This window comes from Zootermopsis nevadensis, unplaced genomic scaffold (assembly GCF_977971745.1).
Source record: "Zootermopsis nevadensis isolate Lab colony 2312 unplaced genomic scaffold, Znev_1.0 Znev_ptg000024l, whole genome shotgun sequence".
NCBI lineage: Eukaryota > Metazoa > Arthropoda > Insecta > Blattodea > Termopsidae > Zootermopsis > Zootermopsis nevadensis.
In genome coordinates, this window is record NW_028259156.1 from 7,178,555 (window position 1) to 7,194,935 (window position 16,381).

The 16,381-nt window shown below is 38.3% G+C and overlaps 1 protein-coding gene across 3 annotated transcripts; it reads right to left on the bottom strand.

Moving 5' to 3' along the window:
* Nucleotides 1-2,260: 2,260 nt before the first annotated feature.
* Nucleotides 2,261-14,848, bottom strand: LOC147872781 (uncharacterized). 3 transcript variants are annotated; one of them, XM_087354966.1, is made up of 6 exons: nucleotides 14,750-14,848; nucleotides 4,996-5,064; nucleotides 4,685-4,805; nucleotides 4,021-4,106; nucleotides 3,690-3,843; nucleotides 2,261-3,167 (listed from the first exon to the last, which is right to left on the bottom strand). In XM_087354966.1, the coding sequence occupies exons 1-6, from the start codon at nucleotides 14,756-14,758 to the stop codon at nucleotides 3,022-3,024; spliced, it is 585 nt and encodes a 194-aa protein (XP_087211092.1). In that variant the 5' UTR covers nucleotides 14,759-14,848; the 3' UTR covers nucleotides 2,261-3,021. The 3 variants fall into 3 exon arrangements, with proteins under 3 accessions (XP_087211092.1, XP_087211091.1, XP_087211090.1); XM_087354965.1 differs by lacking the exon at nucleotides 14,750-14,848 and adding an exon at nucleotides 6,406-7,185; XM_087354964.1 differs by lacking the exon at nucleotides 14,750-14,848 and adding an exon at nucleotides 5,464-5,629.
* Between the last annotated feature and the right edge of the window lie 1,533 nt (nucleotides 14,849-16,381).

Sequence of the window (16,381 nt, forward strand, 5' to 3'; positions counted from 1 at the left end):
GTGAATACCTTACTGACAAACTCCGATTATTAGCAGTTCATCATCAGTACCCGATACTGATGTTCATATGTGTCACAAAAGTGCAGTATATGATTAGTCCATCTATTATTTTATGTATACCCGTAATATATTTATATTATCATAATATGGGGCATGGAGAAAACTGCATAATGATGAGCTTAAAAATCTGTTTTCCTCCCCTAATATTGTCAGGGTGATTAAGTCGAGAAGAATGAGATGGGCGGGGCACGTAGCGCGCATGGATGGACAAGAGGTGTGCACCGGGTATTGGTTGGGAAGCCTGAGGGGAAGAGACCGCTGGGGAGACCTAGACGTAGATGGGAGGAAAATGTCAGGCGGGATCTATGGGAGATAGGAGTCGAAGGAGACTGGATTTTGTTGTTTGAGGGGAAGGGTTTCCGGACAGCTGGTCGGTCTTGAGAGCCCGGAAAGTAAGTTGATTGTGATTCCGTCTCTTTGGAATTTTTAGCCAATTTAAAACTGGCACTGCCTGAAACGAAACGAAGACATGGAGTTATAGCGTCACATATTCGAGATCTCGGAATTAGATGAGAGGTAAATGGTAACGTTTATTCTCCAGCCACTTCGAATGAAAATCACAAAAAATAACAATCATGATAATCGGCACCCTGGCCGAGACTGCAAACAGGTACGTCATTAACGGACGAATCCAATTCTACGTTTTTAGTCTGTAGTAAGACATTGGTCCTTGTCCTGAGGCAGCTGAAAACAGCCCACATAAAGTCCTTTCATCTGACATATGAAATTGAAATTGTGTGCGTGTCCGCTTGTAGCTCGAGAACGGGTAAATCGATTGCATTAAATTTGGGGTATGATATCAGGAAGAGAACACAGAAAGGTCAGAACTCCAGAAAATTGTCCTCAGTTCGAGTCCTGGTCAGGACGCTTCCAGCTCGGAAACCAGGCACAGTTGTTAATTTCGAATGTGTTCGGTTTAAGAATGATACTTCTTTCTGTGATATTCAAAGTTTTTTTTCGCCTTTGTTCAATAAATACTAATAAGAGATGAAAGCATTTGTCGAATTTCCGTCCGTAACACTGCGACATACTGCTAGTTTAATAGTAAATATTAAAAAGTACTAATAATTCCTAAACAATTTTGCAACTTTGAATAAGAAGCCTCACTACAACCAAACACGAGGTTTTTGTAACCGATCGTTTAACGGGACTCTCCTTAGTAAGTCAGTGTCTTCTATTATATTAATGCCAACTAACATTACTGAAGTATTAGGGCCACGACGAACCTGGAGGCAGATATGAACATAAGCGAAAGTTGGTCTGAACATAAGAGTGGGGGTAGTGAAGCTATTAGTTTTCTAAAAAATTATTCTAAAAACTGCAGAAGGATAATTCTGCAACCATCAGTTTCAAGGCAGTACAGTGAAGTCTGCTGTCGCTTTCTTAGTTTCGTATCCATAGCAACTACCCAATGTGCGTTTCCATTAGTGCCAATATTTTCAAATAAGATCGTAAACAAATAATATATTGATTTAAATTATGTTTCACATTCAATTGTTCACACTGTTTTGGTCATTTCGTTGAATAATCAAATTTGTGATCTAAGGCACTTACTTCATAATTTTTAGTAAAAATTTCCCGAAAATCCGCACATCACTTCGCAACTAATTAAAAGACATATTGTGCATAAGAGTGTCAAAGTGACTCTATCAAAGGTTAATTAGTGAGCAGTGTTCTGTTTTGAGTGTTTGTGTGTTTTAGTGAAGTGATGTGTTTAAATAGTGAAATTGTGGTTGTTTCTTGTGATCAAAATTCTGTATCAACATGATGTCCCTGTATAGGACGATTAAAGATACAGGGACACAGAAGAGGTCCAGAGATAGAAGGTAAGGATCTTCATAGTACAGCAAGACAAAGATAATAACACCGGTCCCTTGCCAACAGCCGCGATTTCTTTTTGAGACTAATACACCGTGTTACGTGTTCGAATTGGGGGGGGGGGGGAGCATAGAATAAGATGCTGCAATAATTATTCACTACTTAAAATTGTATTTAAGCTGCTAATATAATAGAAAAATGTATGCATTTAGATATAAGATAATAATGCAAACTTATTATCACCAAACTTGGCGAGACAGATGAGGGGAGGGGGAGGGGGAGGGAAATAGGTGAGAACAGACAAAAATGGAGCCAATGTGGGATCTTTAGACAGAATATAAATTGAGGAATGAGGACAGGAAGAAGAAATAAGAAAACGAAACATAATTAAAATATATAATAACAATAATCGAGACTTGCAATAACAGAGGAACCAGCTCTTGTAAGTGCCATCAGGACATCAACATCAAAAATCACATAAAACATGTGGCAGAGGTTTTCTATGGTCTTCGGGGAGTGGATTTCAAGACCACACCAGGCACAGGCCGTCCTCCTGTTCGTAAGGCGTAGCTTGAACTCAGCATCCCCTCTGATCATTTGGCCCAAGTTTCTACTGAGCTAACAAGTATTTATTTAGATTTAGATTTACCCAAAACCGCTTATCGGAAAGTCCTTTTAACGCAATGCAGGTGAAACACTAACTGCACAGAAAACATGTATGAAAAGTGAAGAGAGATCGATAAAAAATAGGAAGCAAACAATATTTTTGTTGCAATGTCTTTATTTTAAACATCTCTAAAACATTTGGCAGCCACAACAAATACGATGTGAGGTCTGCTCTGTCTCCAATTCCTCCCAATTTTGCAGAACTAGTAAATGAGATGGAGCAGTGGCTTTGTACTCATTAGCTGGGACCTGGTGATGAAATATTTATGGTGAATAATTACCAAATTTGTTGTAGCTGCTAAAATGTTTATAGATGTTTAAAATATGTTTTCTGTGCAGTTTGTGTTTTACCTGCATTGGGTAAAAAGGACTTTCTGATAAGCGGTTTTGGGTAATGAAGGGAAAAGTTTGGGAAGCGGTGCCCTAACAACACGAGACAGAAAGACGACCTCCACCTGAACCAATTATGGAAGTCCCTTATAGACTGTCCGAAGTAACGAAGGAAGCCTCTGACTCAGTGGCATTTCTGTCATGGCCAGCAGACATATCACTCGTTTCTTCCAGTTTTCTTTCTCTAAGATTTACAAACCGACGGGTCGCTTCTCCCAAGACGAATTCCAAAACTGTAAAGAGAAACAAAGGAATAAGATAATGGAAAATAAGAGAACGCAAGTGGATGTTACCAAGCAAATAATATCCACAAATGTACATATCTCAGTAACCACTTTGACTATTACAGAAATTACCTGCTTGCATGGAAACCAAAGGTCCTTTGTCATATTCACAAAATACCGCCATTGTGCCCTGTCATGAGTAACGTAAATCTATTCCTCAGCCTCAAGCCATATTTCTATAAAATATAATATCATCTTCCCAATTAAACTTCTGTTTCTGAAGTAAGAAGATGTTCTTCACCAGAGATTACTTGGGTAGAATTTGGTACGATTTTATCAAATTTTCTATGTCTACATGCCCTACCAATCTCATATTTGATTTAATCACCCTAATACTACTTGGTGAAAAGTACAACTTATTTCGGCAATTTGTTCTCAAACACTCGAAAATGAATAATAAAACCAAAATCATATCACACTTTCAGGAGTTAAGAATAGTGCAACAAATGCTTTAGTATGCGCAGTACTTACGAATAAGATGGTCGGTAATTGTAATGTAGTTTAAGGATGCCTCAATGCTGATATGACTTGTTATATAGTAAATGCACGAGATATCAGTGTACAAATCTTTCAGCAGAATAATCGAGGACACCCTCAGGCCTGTTCGCACCCACTGCGCTTTGTCCTAGTAAACAAAAATATCATATAAGTGAGAATTCATGTTTTCATGACAGCGAGTATTAAGATGGATGTATCTTGGGTTGTTGTGAGGTATAGACTGGTAGAACTTTAATAAGGTTTCAGATATGCTGATGATGGAGGCAACAAGGGCCTCTGAAACGTCATTGGGCACATTACTCACCGTGAATATTCCATACAGCATCATAGATCCTGTCACGATTTTCAAAGCGGCATACAGCGCGCACACATCCTGCACCACCTTACGGACTGGAAGGAAAAAAAATCTCGATTTTAGAGTTTACACAGACAGCAATTTACGCTAAAAAATGTTAATGACCAAACTTTGTTTGTTTACTTCTAACACTTTAGCCTGTGTGCTACTTGACTTGTGTCGTAAAGTTGCAGGTCTGTATCAAAGGAACGCACATCAAATGCGAGTTTAAGTCTCATCACAAAACCGATCACGAGAAGAGCAGAATCACAAATAAATAAAATAAGGAGAAATTTGGATGGTTTTTTTACTCAAGAAGTTAACTGTACAAAATATCGAAGTCTGACCGCAGACAATTTTATGTAATATATTATAATTAATAATTCTCGAATGAAGTGACCTTTTTGGTTATACTTATTTTTGAAACTGCGCAGACCTACTACTTCTTATTAACATCGCTGTAACTGGATCAATGCATTATGGTCTCTCGATACGTCACACCCACAAGCATCATGAAAACATACAAATTTCAACCAAAACGAACGGCTGGGTGGCGAGATTTCAATTGAGACAGAGACTTCATCGCTCTCACAAGCCTGATAACAACTGGCCTTTGGCATGATACAGTACGTACCTGGCTGCGGGCCGAAATACTTCTCCCACAAAGATATTTGCCTGTCTGGGCTGACGATGCTGCCATCGGAGAGAAAAATCATTTCACTGTGACCAGCTGATAACTCATGGATGGATTTCCCCTGCACACCAAGAACATATACACTTAGAGATGCTTAATTAGAAGAAAATAATATTCCATACAGTTATGATAATGGTATTTTAATTATGTAATTTTAAATTTGTAATTACTAAAAACAAACACTACGTCCGTTATTTGAGTTTCATCTAATCAAAGAATGTACGGTAAGCAATAATAAAACAAGCACGTACCAGGGTCAAAACAGCAAAGCAAATTGCCAGTATTCTGTAGAAATTTACTTTTGTAAAATGCGACCTCATCTGAAAAAAAACAGCATTTCATTAAGATACAATGTCTTATTTGTTATTGCAATGACAGTTTCTCAAAGTCAAGACATGCGACAAATGAGTTTATAGCGCATGCATTTACAAATACTTTTGTATGGAGTCGATTACTTAATTATAATATAGTTATATCCACAACTAGACGCACCAATATAATCTAGTATTTTGAAATATCAAATCTAAAACTTCTTGACGATGGTGAAGAGTCAATTGAATAAAAATTTACTTGGATATTATCCATCGTCTAGTAAATATAAAACGTAAAACGACGTTTCGGAGATGGGACTCTATCTTCGTCTTCAGGTTCCTACACAGTTGGGCCCACTAGATAGAGCTAATCCCTATCTCCGGACAAAGTAAATAAAAAGTCATTACCACACCATCCATCCGTGGGACGTAAAAGAATAGTAAGTAGAAATCAAAATTCATAAACACGAATAAAGCCAGAAGACAAAAAACTCACAAAAGGTGGGAATAAATACACATGAATATTAATTCGAAACTCGATGCCCACCTTGGATTTCTTGAGATATCTCCTATTTGGATACCTAAAGACGGAGATAGAGCCCCATCTCCGAAACGTCGTTTTACGTTTTATATTTACTAGACGATGGATAATATCCAAGAAAATTTTTATTCAATTAATATTTTGAAATGTTTATTTAAATTACGTCAGGCCTTTGCAATATTCACGGTGTGCTGTATTGGACGAATTAATTATTACATTAAACATGAAAAAGTATAAAAATCAAAGTGAAAGTTACTGGGATGAGTCTACGAACATACACGGAACCTCCGCAGAACACCTACAGCGAGATTCCTTAGACTAAACACACACGTAATTTTAAACCTACTAACTAACTAACTAACTAACTAACTAAATGGCTTACCGAACCCGAAGGTTCATCACCGAATTAACCAAAGCCCTCCACCGGACCCTGCCCTGGGCCAACAAAATCCAGTTTCCTTCAACTCCTATCTCCCATAGATCCCGCCTGACCTTATCCTCCCATCTACGTCTAGGTCTCCCCAGCGGTCTCTTCCCCTCAGGCTCCTCACCCGACAAGGTGGTGATACCTTCGGGAGGATTTTAAACCTACACGTATATAATTTTCAGTATGTTACTTCTTTGATCTCAGGATCCACCAACTTTTCGCTGACGAACTGTCATTAGTTTCACAGAAACGAAGATTAATTTTGCCTATTATTGATGCACGAATAAAACGTAAATTATACGGGCTACATTATTTACATTCCTTATAAAGTATTCAGACATGTAACTAAATACTAGTTTGTTCATCTACGGTTTAAACTTACCTTATTTCTGAAGCTTGAATAAATTTCTGTCATGATCCGGTTTACACAACTGTAAATGAAGACAGTCAAATATGAAATCAACAACACTCGATGGAGAGAGTGGAGGGCAGTATCACAGATTTCTTAATAATTCTTATGTAAGATAAGTAATTGTGATATTCTAAAACGTTTTTAACAGCACAAAATTATCTACTCCACGACGCACTTCTTCTACAAGTGATTCACAGCTCAGCTCTTTCCGCAATAACGAAAGCCAAACCCAACCAAAGAAGCTAACTGAGGGCAGAGGCCTGCGCAAGCGCAAGCATCGTCCCTACCTAGGTGAAACCATTCCTGCGCACAAGACGCATTGCTGGAAATGGTAAACGGTCGTAATATAAGAACGGAAATTTTGCTAACGCTAACGGGGTTTCGTCGTGGCGGGAGCCTCGACCATTCAAACTGGGATTTGTTGCTGCTGATGGGAGGTTATCCTGTCAGGCAAGTTGTCGAAGGAATTTGGTTGGTTGGGTCTCTAGGGTATGAACCCAGAGAGGGAGGGGCCGTTTCGGCTGAAGGCCTCTGCGGCATGGGGGGAAGATCACTTCAGCTGATGGCCTCCATGATCGGGGGAAAGGGTGGCGGGCCGTGCCCCTATTAAGTTATACCCTGGCATTCGCCTTACAACTGAGGAAAGCACGGAAAACCTCAGTCAGGGTAGCCGAGTAGTCTAACCACTCGTTGTGCTGACTTGGCCGTCTTTTGGGGATGGCTTCGGCTGGCCTGCTGAACATCAGTCGCCCTCGGTTGCCGAGTAAACAGATGACGCAACAATTAGTTTCTTAGGTAAAGGAATGGAGTGCAATACGGTTCATTCAGGCAATTATACTGCATGTATAAGAAACGAGAAAAGAGCCTTACGGGATGCTCAGGCTAGATTGTTGCAGGTGTGGGTTATAAATTCCAATGCGTTTTCTTACATTGTTATGCAAGCAGGTGTTCCCGTAAAAGCTGACCATTGTCGGTCAATATCTGCACATTGTTGGTAGTTGAAAAAACAAAACAAAGATAATTACTCTAGCTTATAATTTGTTTGCATTCAGTCATAATAGAAAGTACTTTCCCTATAAGGAGAGAATAAATTTAAAAATATTCGGAAGAGACACGAAGAAAAAACTGCATTTCCAATTGCCCTTATTTTAAAATAACGTCCGTTTCAGTATAATTGATTAATTTTAAAGATGATTTTTGAGGGGCCCGGGCGCTGGGCCAAAGAAAACGTTTCCCCCGTTCGAATCCCGGGAAAGATATTTTATGTTGTTCGGATAGCAAGCACTAGGGAAGAGTGGCGCTAAGGCAAATTATGTTTTTGTTCCTGGGAAATGATTTGACTGGCTAAAGTCACAAGCCCGAAAACCGTCTGAGACTCAGAAGATGAATTTGTAAGAATCTGCCGTATTTCCCCTTAGTAAATACCGCAGTGTCCACTGGTCATGTGTGAATTCAAAATTGAGGGTTGACATTTCTTTACTCGTTCGCTTGTGGCTCCTGAAGAAGAAACATGGCGCGATTATTCCTTAAGACACATGAGAGAACACTGGAAGTTCAGAAGACTGGGAAAAGTGTCCTGAGTTCGATTTCCGGCAAGGGAGCTTCCTTTAGCACCGAAACTAAGCGAGACAGAAGAAGGGCGCCAGGATCAGAGCTTTTGCTTCGAAGAGGAGAGTTCGGTAACGAAGGCCTCGGCACTGAGTTCGAGTCCCAACAAGGATGGTTTCTGTTGACGGGAACGCAACCGCGATAAAGGAACGGCGCCAAGACAAAATTCTTTCGTTTCGGAGAGGAAATTGCAGGGTCTAAGGTCACAGACACGAATACACAGTCCTCGGTTCGAGTCTCTGTTAGGATGTTGGTTTCTGGGGTAATTTTACGGGCGTATTAAACGACGCACGTTTAATGATGAGGCCTGTAATTAATATAATTAATCTGCTGATTTTGTGTGGTTATAGTTTACCATGTATTTTTATTTATTCGTAGTTTATTTAACGACGCATTTTCAGTAGCTCCGAGTAGCACACGAGCATTAAATTCATTGATAAATCCTCGTACGTAAATAGTTTTATTATTTGGAAACACAAAAATAGCTTCATTCTGTATTACTGTCGACTAACACGGATGCCACCAGATGTCTCAAAAGTAAAGTGCTGTGCAATTTGTAAGTTTACCCAAATATCAGAAAAGTTTTTGTGGTAACATGGCCTCCTTGACTGTTTTCAGGTATTTGCGGACATTGGCCATGAGGGATGAGGTATACGTAGTTTGATGGGTAAACCAGTTAGAAGGCGTTCACCATGACTGATAATATAGTGATTTATTCTTGTTGCTTCAACACTCTATCAACTGATAATGTTGCGTATCCATTATTTAAATATGACAGGATTGTTATGAATGATAAATCGTGGGAGTACATTCTGTGCTTGCTTTAAAGTAACTGAGAAGAACCAGGAAGCTGGGGATGGCTGATACCAACGTGTTAGTTTACTGCGGTTGGATGAAACGGCTATTTTTGACGTGTTTTAAGAGGGGGCAGGAATTGGATCTAATTTTTTCTTTTTAAATTATGGTGCCACAGAGTTTCAATAATCTCACAGGCGGCTTCAAATGGCGGACGCTAAGTTTGTTATGAATTGTGAATGGGCCAGGGTGAATGTGTAAATGGATTTTAGGAACTGCTAAGGAATTTTCCTTCGATAAGATGCGGATTGTGTCGTTGTACAAGATTCGAACTGAATATCGCTTGGATAACATTCCAGCTTTGTCTTGAGTACTTCGTGGTTTTACTTTCGTTAATTTAGAGAATTTTCTGGGGTTGATTCCGATTCTGCCTCAGATAATTCGTTGTTGCGATAATTGTTCCTGTGCCCAAGCGGCATCTTCACGCTTCGGCTTGCTTTACCCTCGATGGTCAGGGAATACCAGGCTAGGTGAGCCCCAGAAACAAGAATGGCTGCAGAGAGGGAGGGAACTTTGGCCCGTAGTCCACACAAAACCAGGATCACGATTGACTATACGGAGTGTTTCGAACAAGAATTCGCGTACAGCCGACAAGGGGTGATTCTGCGACTTGTGGGTTGGACGTGGGGCTAACATTTCCTGATTGTGAGAATAATAAATTGTTCCGAAATGTTGCGCGTGGCTTCTGACTGGGTCGGAATATTTGCAAATTACTAATTTGCTGGACTAAGCGTAATCAAAGATAAAAGACAAATGACTTGTTCTTATGCTCATTTGCTCTTTAACGTGATGCATGCGATATTATCATTTGTGTATGTTGGCTAATATGGCACGTGAGAATTGAATTTTTCATACATGGCCACAGTTTACATGTGCATTATTTTTTTTTATTGAGCCAAAAGAAGGGGCGTAGAAGTGACTTTAGTTCGGTTGGGAACACGTGATTTAAAAAGAAGACAAGCCTAATTCTCTTACAAGAGTTCACAAATGCAGATGTAACCTATAAACGCGATAAACAATATTAAAAATAATAATTCGTATGCCCTTACCTCACTCTTTGTTCAAGAGGGAGAGACCTCGACGTCCACCGGCAAAATGAAATGGAAAGAGTGAAATACAGTGTCAAGAGTTTCTTAGTAATTTAAATATGATGAGCGCTTTGGTTATTGTGAAAGACTTAACAGCACAAAATACCTCTTCTACGAGCTCAGTTCTCTCCAGACTGACGAAAGTCGACTGTTGACGGCAATACTAGGGCAGAACGCTCCTTTCGGAGCTCCTCGGAGGGGTTGGTCAAGTTTTTAAAAAGCAACCAACCCCTTCGGGGGGGTTGGTTGCGTTTTAAAATCTTGTGTAAGAAACTAAATTAAACCCCCCCGAATGGAGGGTTAAAATACTTGACCAACCCCCTTTTTCGGGGGAGCTTGATCAAGTGTTTAAAAAGCAACCAACCCCCTTTCGGGGAGGTTGGTTGAGTTTTAAAATCTTGAGTAAGACACTAAACTCGGCATTGTTGTGTTCCACAACAATGCCGAGTTTGTTTATAGTTGACATTGTTGATGACGTAATTTATTGACGACGACGAAATCACAAATTTTTATAATAATATACTAATACAACAATGCGGACGACAACTGTGACGTAATAATTAGTAAAGGAATGGCGTGCAATACGGTTCATTCAGGCAATTATACTGCATGTATAAGAAATCAATAATGATCCTTATGGCATGCACGGAAGAGATTGTTGCAGGTGTGCTTTAGAAATTCCAGTACCTCTTCTTATTACTTATTTAAAAAAACCGCCCAGTTTCAGTATAATTTATTAATTTTAATGATGGGTTTGGGGGGTTTCGGGCGCTGATGAGCCTATCGCCCCTGGGCCAGAGAAAAATGTTTCCTTCCTTCGAATCCCGACAAAGATATTTTCTGTTGTTCGGACAGCAAGTACTAGGGAAGGATGGAGCTAAGATAAATTCTGTTTGTTCCTGTGAAAGGATCTGATTGACCAAGATCACAAATCCGAAAATTGTCCTGAGGCCCAGAAGATGAATTTGTAAAAAACTGCCATATTTCCCCCATAATAAATACCGCGGAAGTTGAAATTGAGGGTTGGCTTTGCTTTACCCGTTTTCTTGTGGCTCGTACAGAAGAAACATGGCGTAATTACTCCTTAAGACAAATGAGAGAACGCTGGAAGGTCAGGACTCTGGGAAGTGTCCTGAGTTCGATTTCCTTCAAGGGCGGTTCCTTTAACTCCGAAACTAAGCGACAGAGAACAAAGGAGCTAGGATCAGAGTTTTTCTGCTTCAAAGAGGAAAGTACCGAAACAAAGGCCTCTACACTGGGTTCGAGTCCTGACAAGAAGAATGGTTTCTGTTGACAGGAACGTAACCGCGATAAGAACACGAGCTAAGGCAAAAGTCTTTCGTTCGTACTTCAAATTTTCTAGGTCCAAAATTGGAAGTAATGTGAGTAAACAGCTGGCAGCATAATTCTGATCATTTGTAATTAATGTCTTCATGTTTCTCCATTTGTGGCTATTTGTACGTCCTTTTCAGTTACATGTACCAGATAGTGTTAACCAAAGATGTCAGCATGTTTGCCTAATCTTAAAAGAACATTAATTATTTTATTTTTAAGGACTTTGGAGTCATGAGACTATGTTCCATGGCAAATTGATGTTTAAGACTATACTTTACTTGGACATCCAAATTTACTGATAGACAAATGGATAGCATAGTAGACTGGTGTTTGTGCAAAAGTCAGATATGCTAGTATGAGTCTTCTTGGTGGGACTTTTTTAATGCATATGTTGTGTTTGCATTTAAATTGTACATTTGTATATTATTCAGCTATGTTTTTCAAAATTTCTATGTGGAAATCATACAGGACGATATTAGAAATAGATTGTGGTATTTGAAAGAGAATGTCTAATTATTGTTTGTCTTTAAACAATATGCAGTCAAATTAACATTTATTAAGGGCATAACAGCTGTTTACTGATAAATACATCTGTGGCAAAATGAAGGTAGCATTTTAGTGCATGTACCTTGAAGCAAAGTGTCCTGGGCCCAATATGTTGTGTTATTAATATTCATTTCATGGCCTAACCTATTGTACATATCGTTCTCAAGTGCATCAGGAAACAGTTACTACTGATATTGGATAATTTTTCACACTCGGTGTATCTCCTTAGTTGATATTACTTAATGGGTGATAAAACAGAGATCAACAATCTTTCAAAAAGCGTCATCCTATTTCATCATAACCTCGTACGATTGATTTTAAGTAAGTAATTTTACGTAAGACTTGAGGTTCTCACAGCGGTGAGTATGAAGATTTCTGTCTTCTGGGTTATCTCCCTGATGACGGAGGCAGTATGACCTCTGAAACGTTGGTTAACATCGACCAGACTACACAGCGCAATAACACAGAAGACAGAAATCTTCAAGTAATTTTACCTTCTTATCTCAGCTTCAGTGGATGGAATAATTTGAATAATGGGCATCTAATGGTACATGAATCTTTTAAATGTAAAACTGCATCTACCTACCCCTTTTAATATACTGAAAGCATCAGCAACTTCCGACTCTTTCCTTCTTATTGTTTCCTCGAACGTATTTTTCCTCTCCTACCTTCAGTGTTCCAAGCTATTCATGTATTATGATCGACTATAATGCTGTCCTTCGCTACTTTTGTAATTTCACATTACTTAATAGATCACTCATTCATGATACCAATATTATGTCAGACATTGACCATTGCCTGATATGTGTGTGGTATACACATTTCAGGAGTTGGCTTTACTCTTGTCTTCAGATGATGGCTGTCATTATACAGACAGATTATGTTTTGTTGTTAGTTAAATTCTCATTTTATATTCATTTGCAACATGTGCAGTGACAGCACAACAAATGCATATACAATTAATCTGAATTACCAAAATGAATAACAAACTTCTCTGATCACTGTCCTCCAGGAAAGTGGTATCTGCCTTTCCTAACAGAGACGTAATGATTTTACAGTTTCTGAACGTCGCCATACGAAGTATGAATATTGCTAATACAATTTTCTATGAATAAGATTGTATTAATACATTCATAAAAGTGACCACTGTGAACAGGTGGGTGAAAACTGAATGCCATTAATAAAAAATACTGTTGTAATAATTTAAACCATTTAATAAATAAATAAAATTGTATAAATAAAACAAATAAATATACATATCACCAAAATCACAAGCAGTCCTGCATAACACTCCACATAAGTACGCGTCTTGAACATTTATGTAAGTTACTAGACAGTTCACAATAACAACAAATTATTTGTTCACTCAACATCAGGATTTCAATAGATACATTATAATTTGTGTGACCAAATTTCATCATGGAATTCCCTTAAACATGCTCGGAGCAGCCTTAGAGTCTCTTATCTCTTTCTTCTTCTTGGCAGGATCAGGAGCAAAACATTTCCACAATCTTAAAGTTTCATCTGCACCAGCAGACAACACTGTGCTTCCATCTGGAGACAGCCAGTTGCAATACCAGTTAATTCAGCAACCTGAAATTAATTCAAGACTTGATTTAATTAACCTAATCCATGCTCTAATTTTATTGATAAAATTACGCAAGGACCAGTTCTCCAGCTTTGGGGTTTGGGGTTTGGCATGGGGCCAATAAACTCTTGCAGTAAAAATACAAACTGACTCTGCCCGCAGAAGGTGGTCCTGGTATTCGTATTGTGTTAGTGTTTTGTTTGAACGACAAGATCCAGTCTGACATTTAGATGAAAAATATTTTATGGAAATACTTTATAAATTTGTACGGGGACCACAGAAGTTATTAACGTCTGTGGTCCCTGGACAAATTTAAAATATTCACCCAGTGCAATGATGAAAATAAAAGAGTTTCAGTCCAAATTTAAGGATCATAATTCTTATGTTAAATAGTAAAATCCTGAACTACTAGATTAATAGAAGTAGAGAAGTGATTTTTAAGAAGCATAGACTGATAAACTAAAAGAGATAGGATAATAAAATAAAAAATGAGAGAGAATCTAACAAAGAACAGAATGAGATGGTATGGGCAATGGTTCATTAAGAATGAATAATAGACAAATCCCAAAGAAGGCTTTGAACATGAAAATGAAAGGAAAATGTTCACAATGGAGGCTGTGATAAAGATGGGAATGACAGGTTAAGAAACACAACAGAGAGAGAAGGAAGGTCAAGAGGAAGAAACATAGGAGTTGTGGGTTGAGACCAAATTGAGAGGTCAGGAAAACCACCCCATTTTCTTCTTTCATTCCCTCAAGCACGGCAGAGTAAAGGTGATGGGAACAATATCAAAATAAACATAAATTACAAAGTTTGCCATGACAGTATTGGAGAAACATTTTCTGAGATTTCAGGTTCTCATGGGATGGGTTGTCGGTGCCATGTACTGCGGCATAAGTACGTATACTGACTCATGATTTATGACGAAGCAAATAGAGAGTGGGGGAAGAAGACTTTCGTTTACAAAATATTTGTTAATGGGTGCCTGACTGGGCATCAGAAACATCCTGTTTTTCGTGCTAAACACTAAGTCAGACAATAATATACAAAAGTGGCTGGTAACACGAGCCTGTTCTACAAGAATTAAATCTCAGCCACAGGATGCTCAAAAATAAGTGTGAAATAACTCTATCTTCCAACTAAACAATTATATATGTATAATTTTAAAATACATGAAAATATCCTGAGTGAACTTTCGTAGACATCTCCCAATACAAAACTTTCAGAAATAACCAATTCATTTTCAATCGCTTCTCTATTAACATTTCATCTCACTAAAATAATGATCATTTACCTTTGTCATTGATGGATATTTCCAGATAATTAGTTGATTATTTGCGTAACCATGACCTGAGATGAGTTCTCTGTATGTAGCTGACCACTGAAGACCACAAACCTGTACGAAATTTTTTACAGTGTAAAAATTTCAGTGGATTCAAGGAAGTAACAAAATCCACTAAATAACCCAGTCCAAGGAGACAAATGACTGACAGATTGTGTTTGTAGGTGTCACTAGGTCTGTTCCGTTTATGTGTCAGAGCGTTGCGTAATGATACTTCAATTAACAAAGTTAACGTGCTTTGTGTGTGTTACCTACTCAGCTATGAGTATATGTTCTTCGATACTGGGAGTGCCTGGAATAAAACACGTTAAAGAGACCTCTATCTAACATTGGACGAGCCTTTTAAATGAGGTGAATTATGCAGTGACAGTGCGTATTAATTTGATTTTGAGTATTCAAATAACTTGGGTCTTTGATGTCAGCACGAAATAATTAGTCTGTAGTACCATGATGATACTGTATGTGTAAGTGAAATATTTATTAGTGTCGTGAATTTAGATCTTGGTGTTTCATAGTGGCAAGTCAGATAAACATTGTTTTATTTCTGTCATTAAAGAGGACTAATTGTTTATATTTATAAACATGCAAGCCGACTCCAGTGAGAAGTTAGCAGAACACGAGCTAGGTTTTCATACTTGTATGATAAAATAAAAAATAAAAATTGCTTGCATCACCACAACCTCAAATCCTACATAGAACGAAATATGACTGGTAATAAGACAAATGCAGAGGGGTGCGTTGTTAAACTGTGGGCCAAATTAAGCATGTCGTACGTAAGCGAAAAGTGATGAATATTTTGAGCCTTTGGGGTTGTTTTGGATCTCCTACAAGAACATGCATTCAGAGCCCGAAGCTTCAGTCATGTAGTGTAAGTAGCAGCGATCATTTGTTATCTTGAGAATGTTGGAATAAAAAATGTTCCCCCACATCAGAATATTGTTACTAATTGTTTCAGTACACATACTTGTGTTTTGTGGTACCAAGTTAAAATATTCTGTCTTTTTTATTTACATTTATTCAGCATGCCCCATTACAAGATTGCAATATTACATGCATTAATATATAGCACGTTAATAGAGTATACAACTCTAATATCATGATCCATTGCCACAGTTTGCACCTATGTTCCTGTGCTAAACTGTATTATAATCAATGGATTTAATGAATTTATTAAAATGACCTAAAAATTTCTGAACAATTTCTTCATGCAACACTGGCCATGTGCCACCATTCTTGACTATTGCATCTGTTAAGTTCCGCCTTGGTTGTTGTAGTTTATCGCAGTCATATATGAGGTGATCCACTGTTTGTGCTGCTTTCAGACATTAGCATCTTGGGTCGTCAATGATTCCAAACCTGTGTAGATATGATTTGTTTTTGCCATGGCCAGTCGTCATTGCTGCCAGTTCAGGACTTATTTCAATATTTAGCTTCATTGTTTGTCACACTGACGGGAATAATTTCTTGCACGCTGCTCCTTTATTGGTGGCGCTCCACTCATTTTGCCATTTTATAATCCCTTCCTCCTTTGTTTCTTTAATAATTGTACTTTTAGGCTTCTTTGCATGTACTACATTTCCACCA

Coding starts and splice junctions, on each gene's coding strand:
- LOC147872781 (XM_087354964.1), bottom strand. CDS start 5,517: ATGAATTTTGATTTCTACTTACTATTCTTTTACGTCCCACGGATGGAT. Junction 4,806..4,995: donor GCTTTGCTGTTTTGACCCTG/GTACGTGCTTGT, acceptor CTTGGTGTGCAG/GGGAAATCCATCCATGAGTT. Junction 3,168..3,689: donor AATTACCGACCATCTTATTC/GTAAGTACTGCG, acceptor TTCTCTTTACAG/TTTTGGAATTCGTCTTGGGA.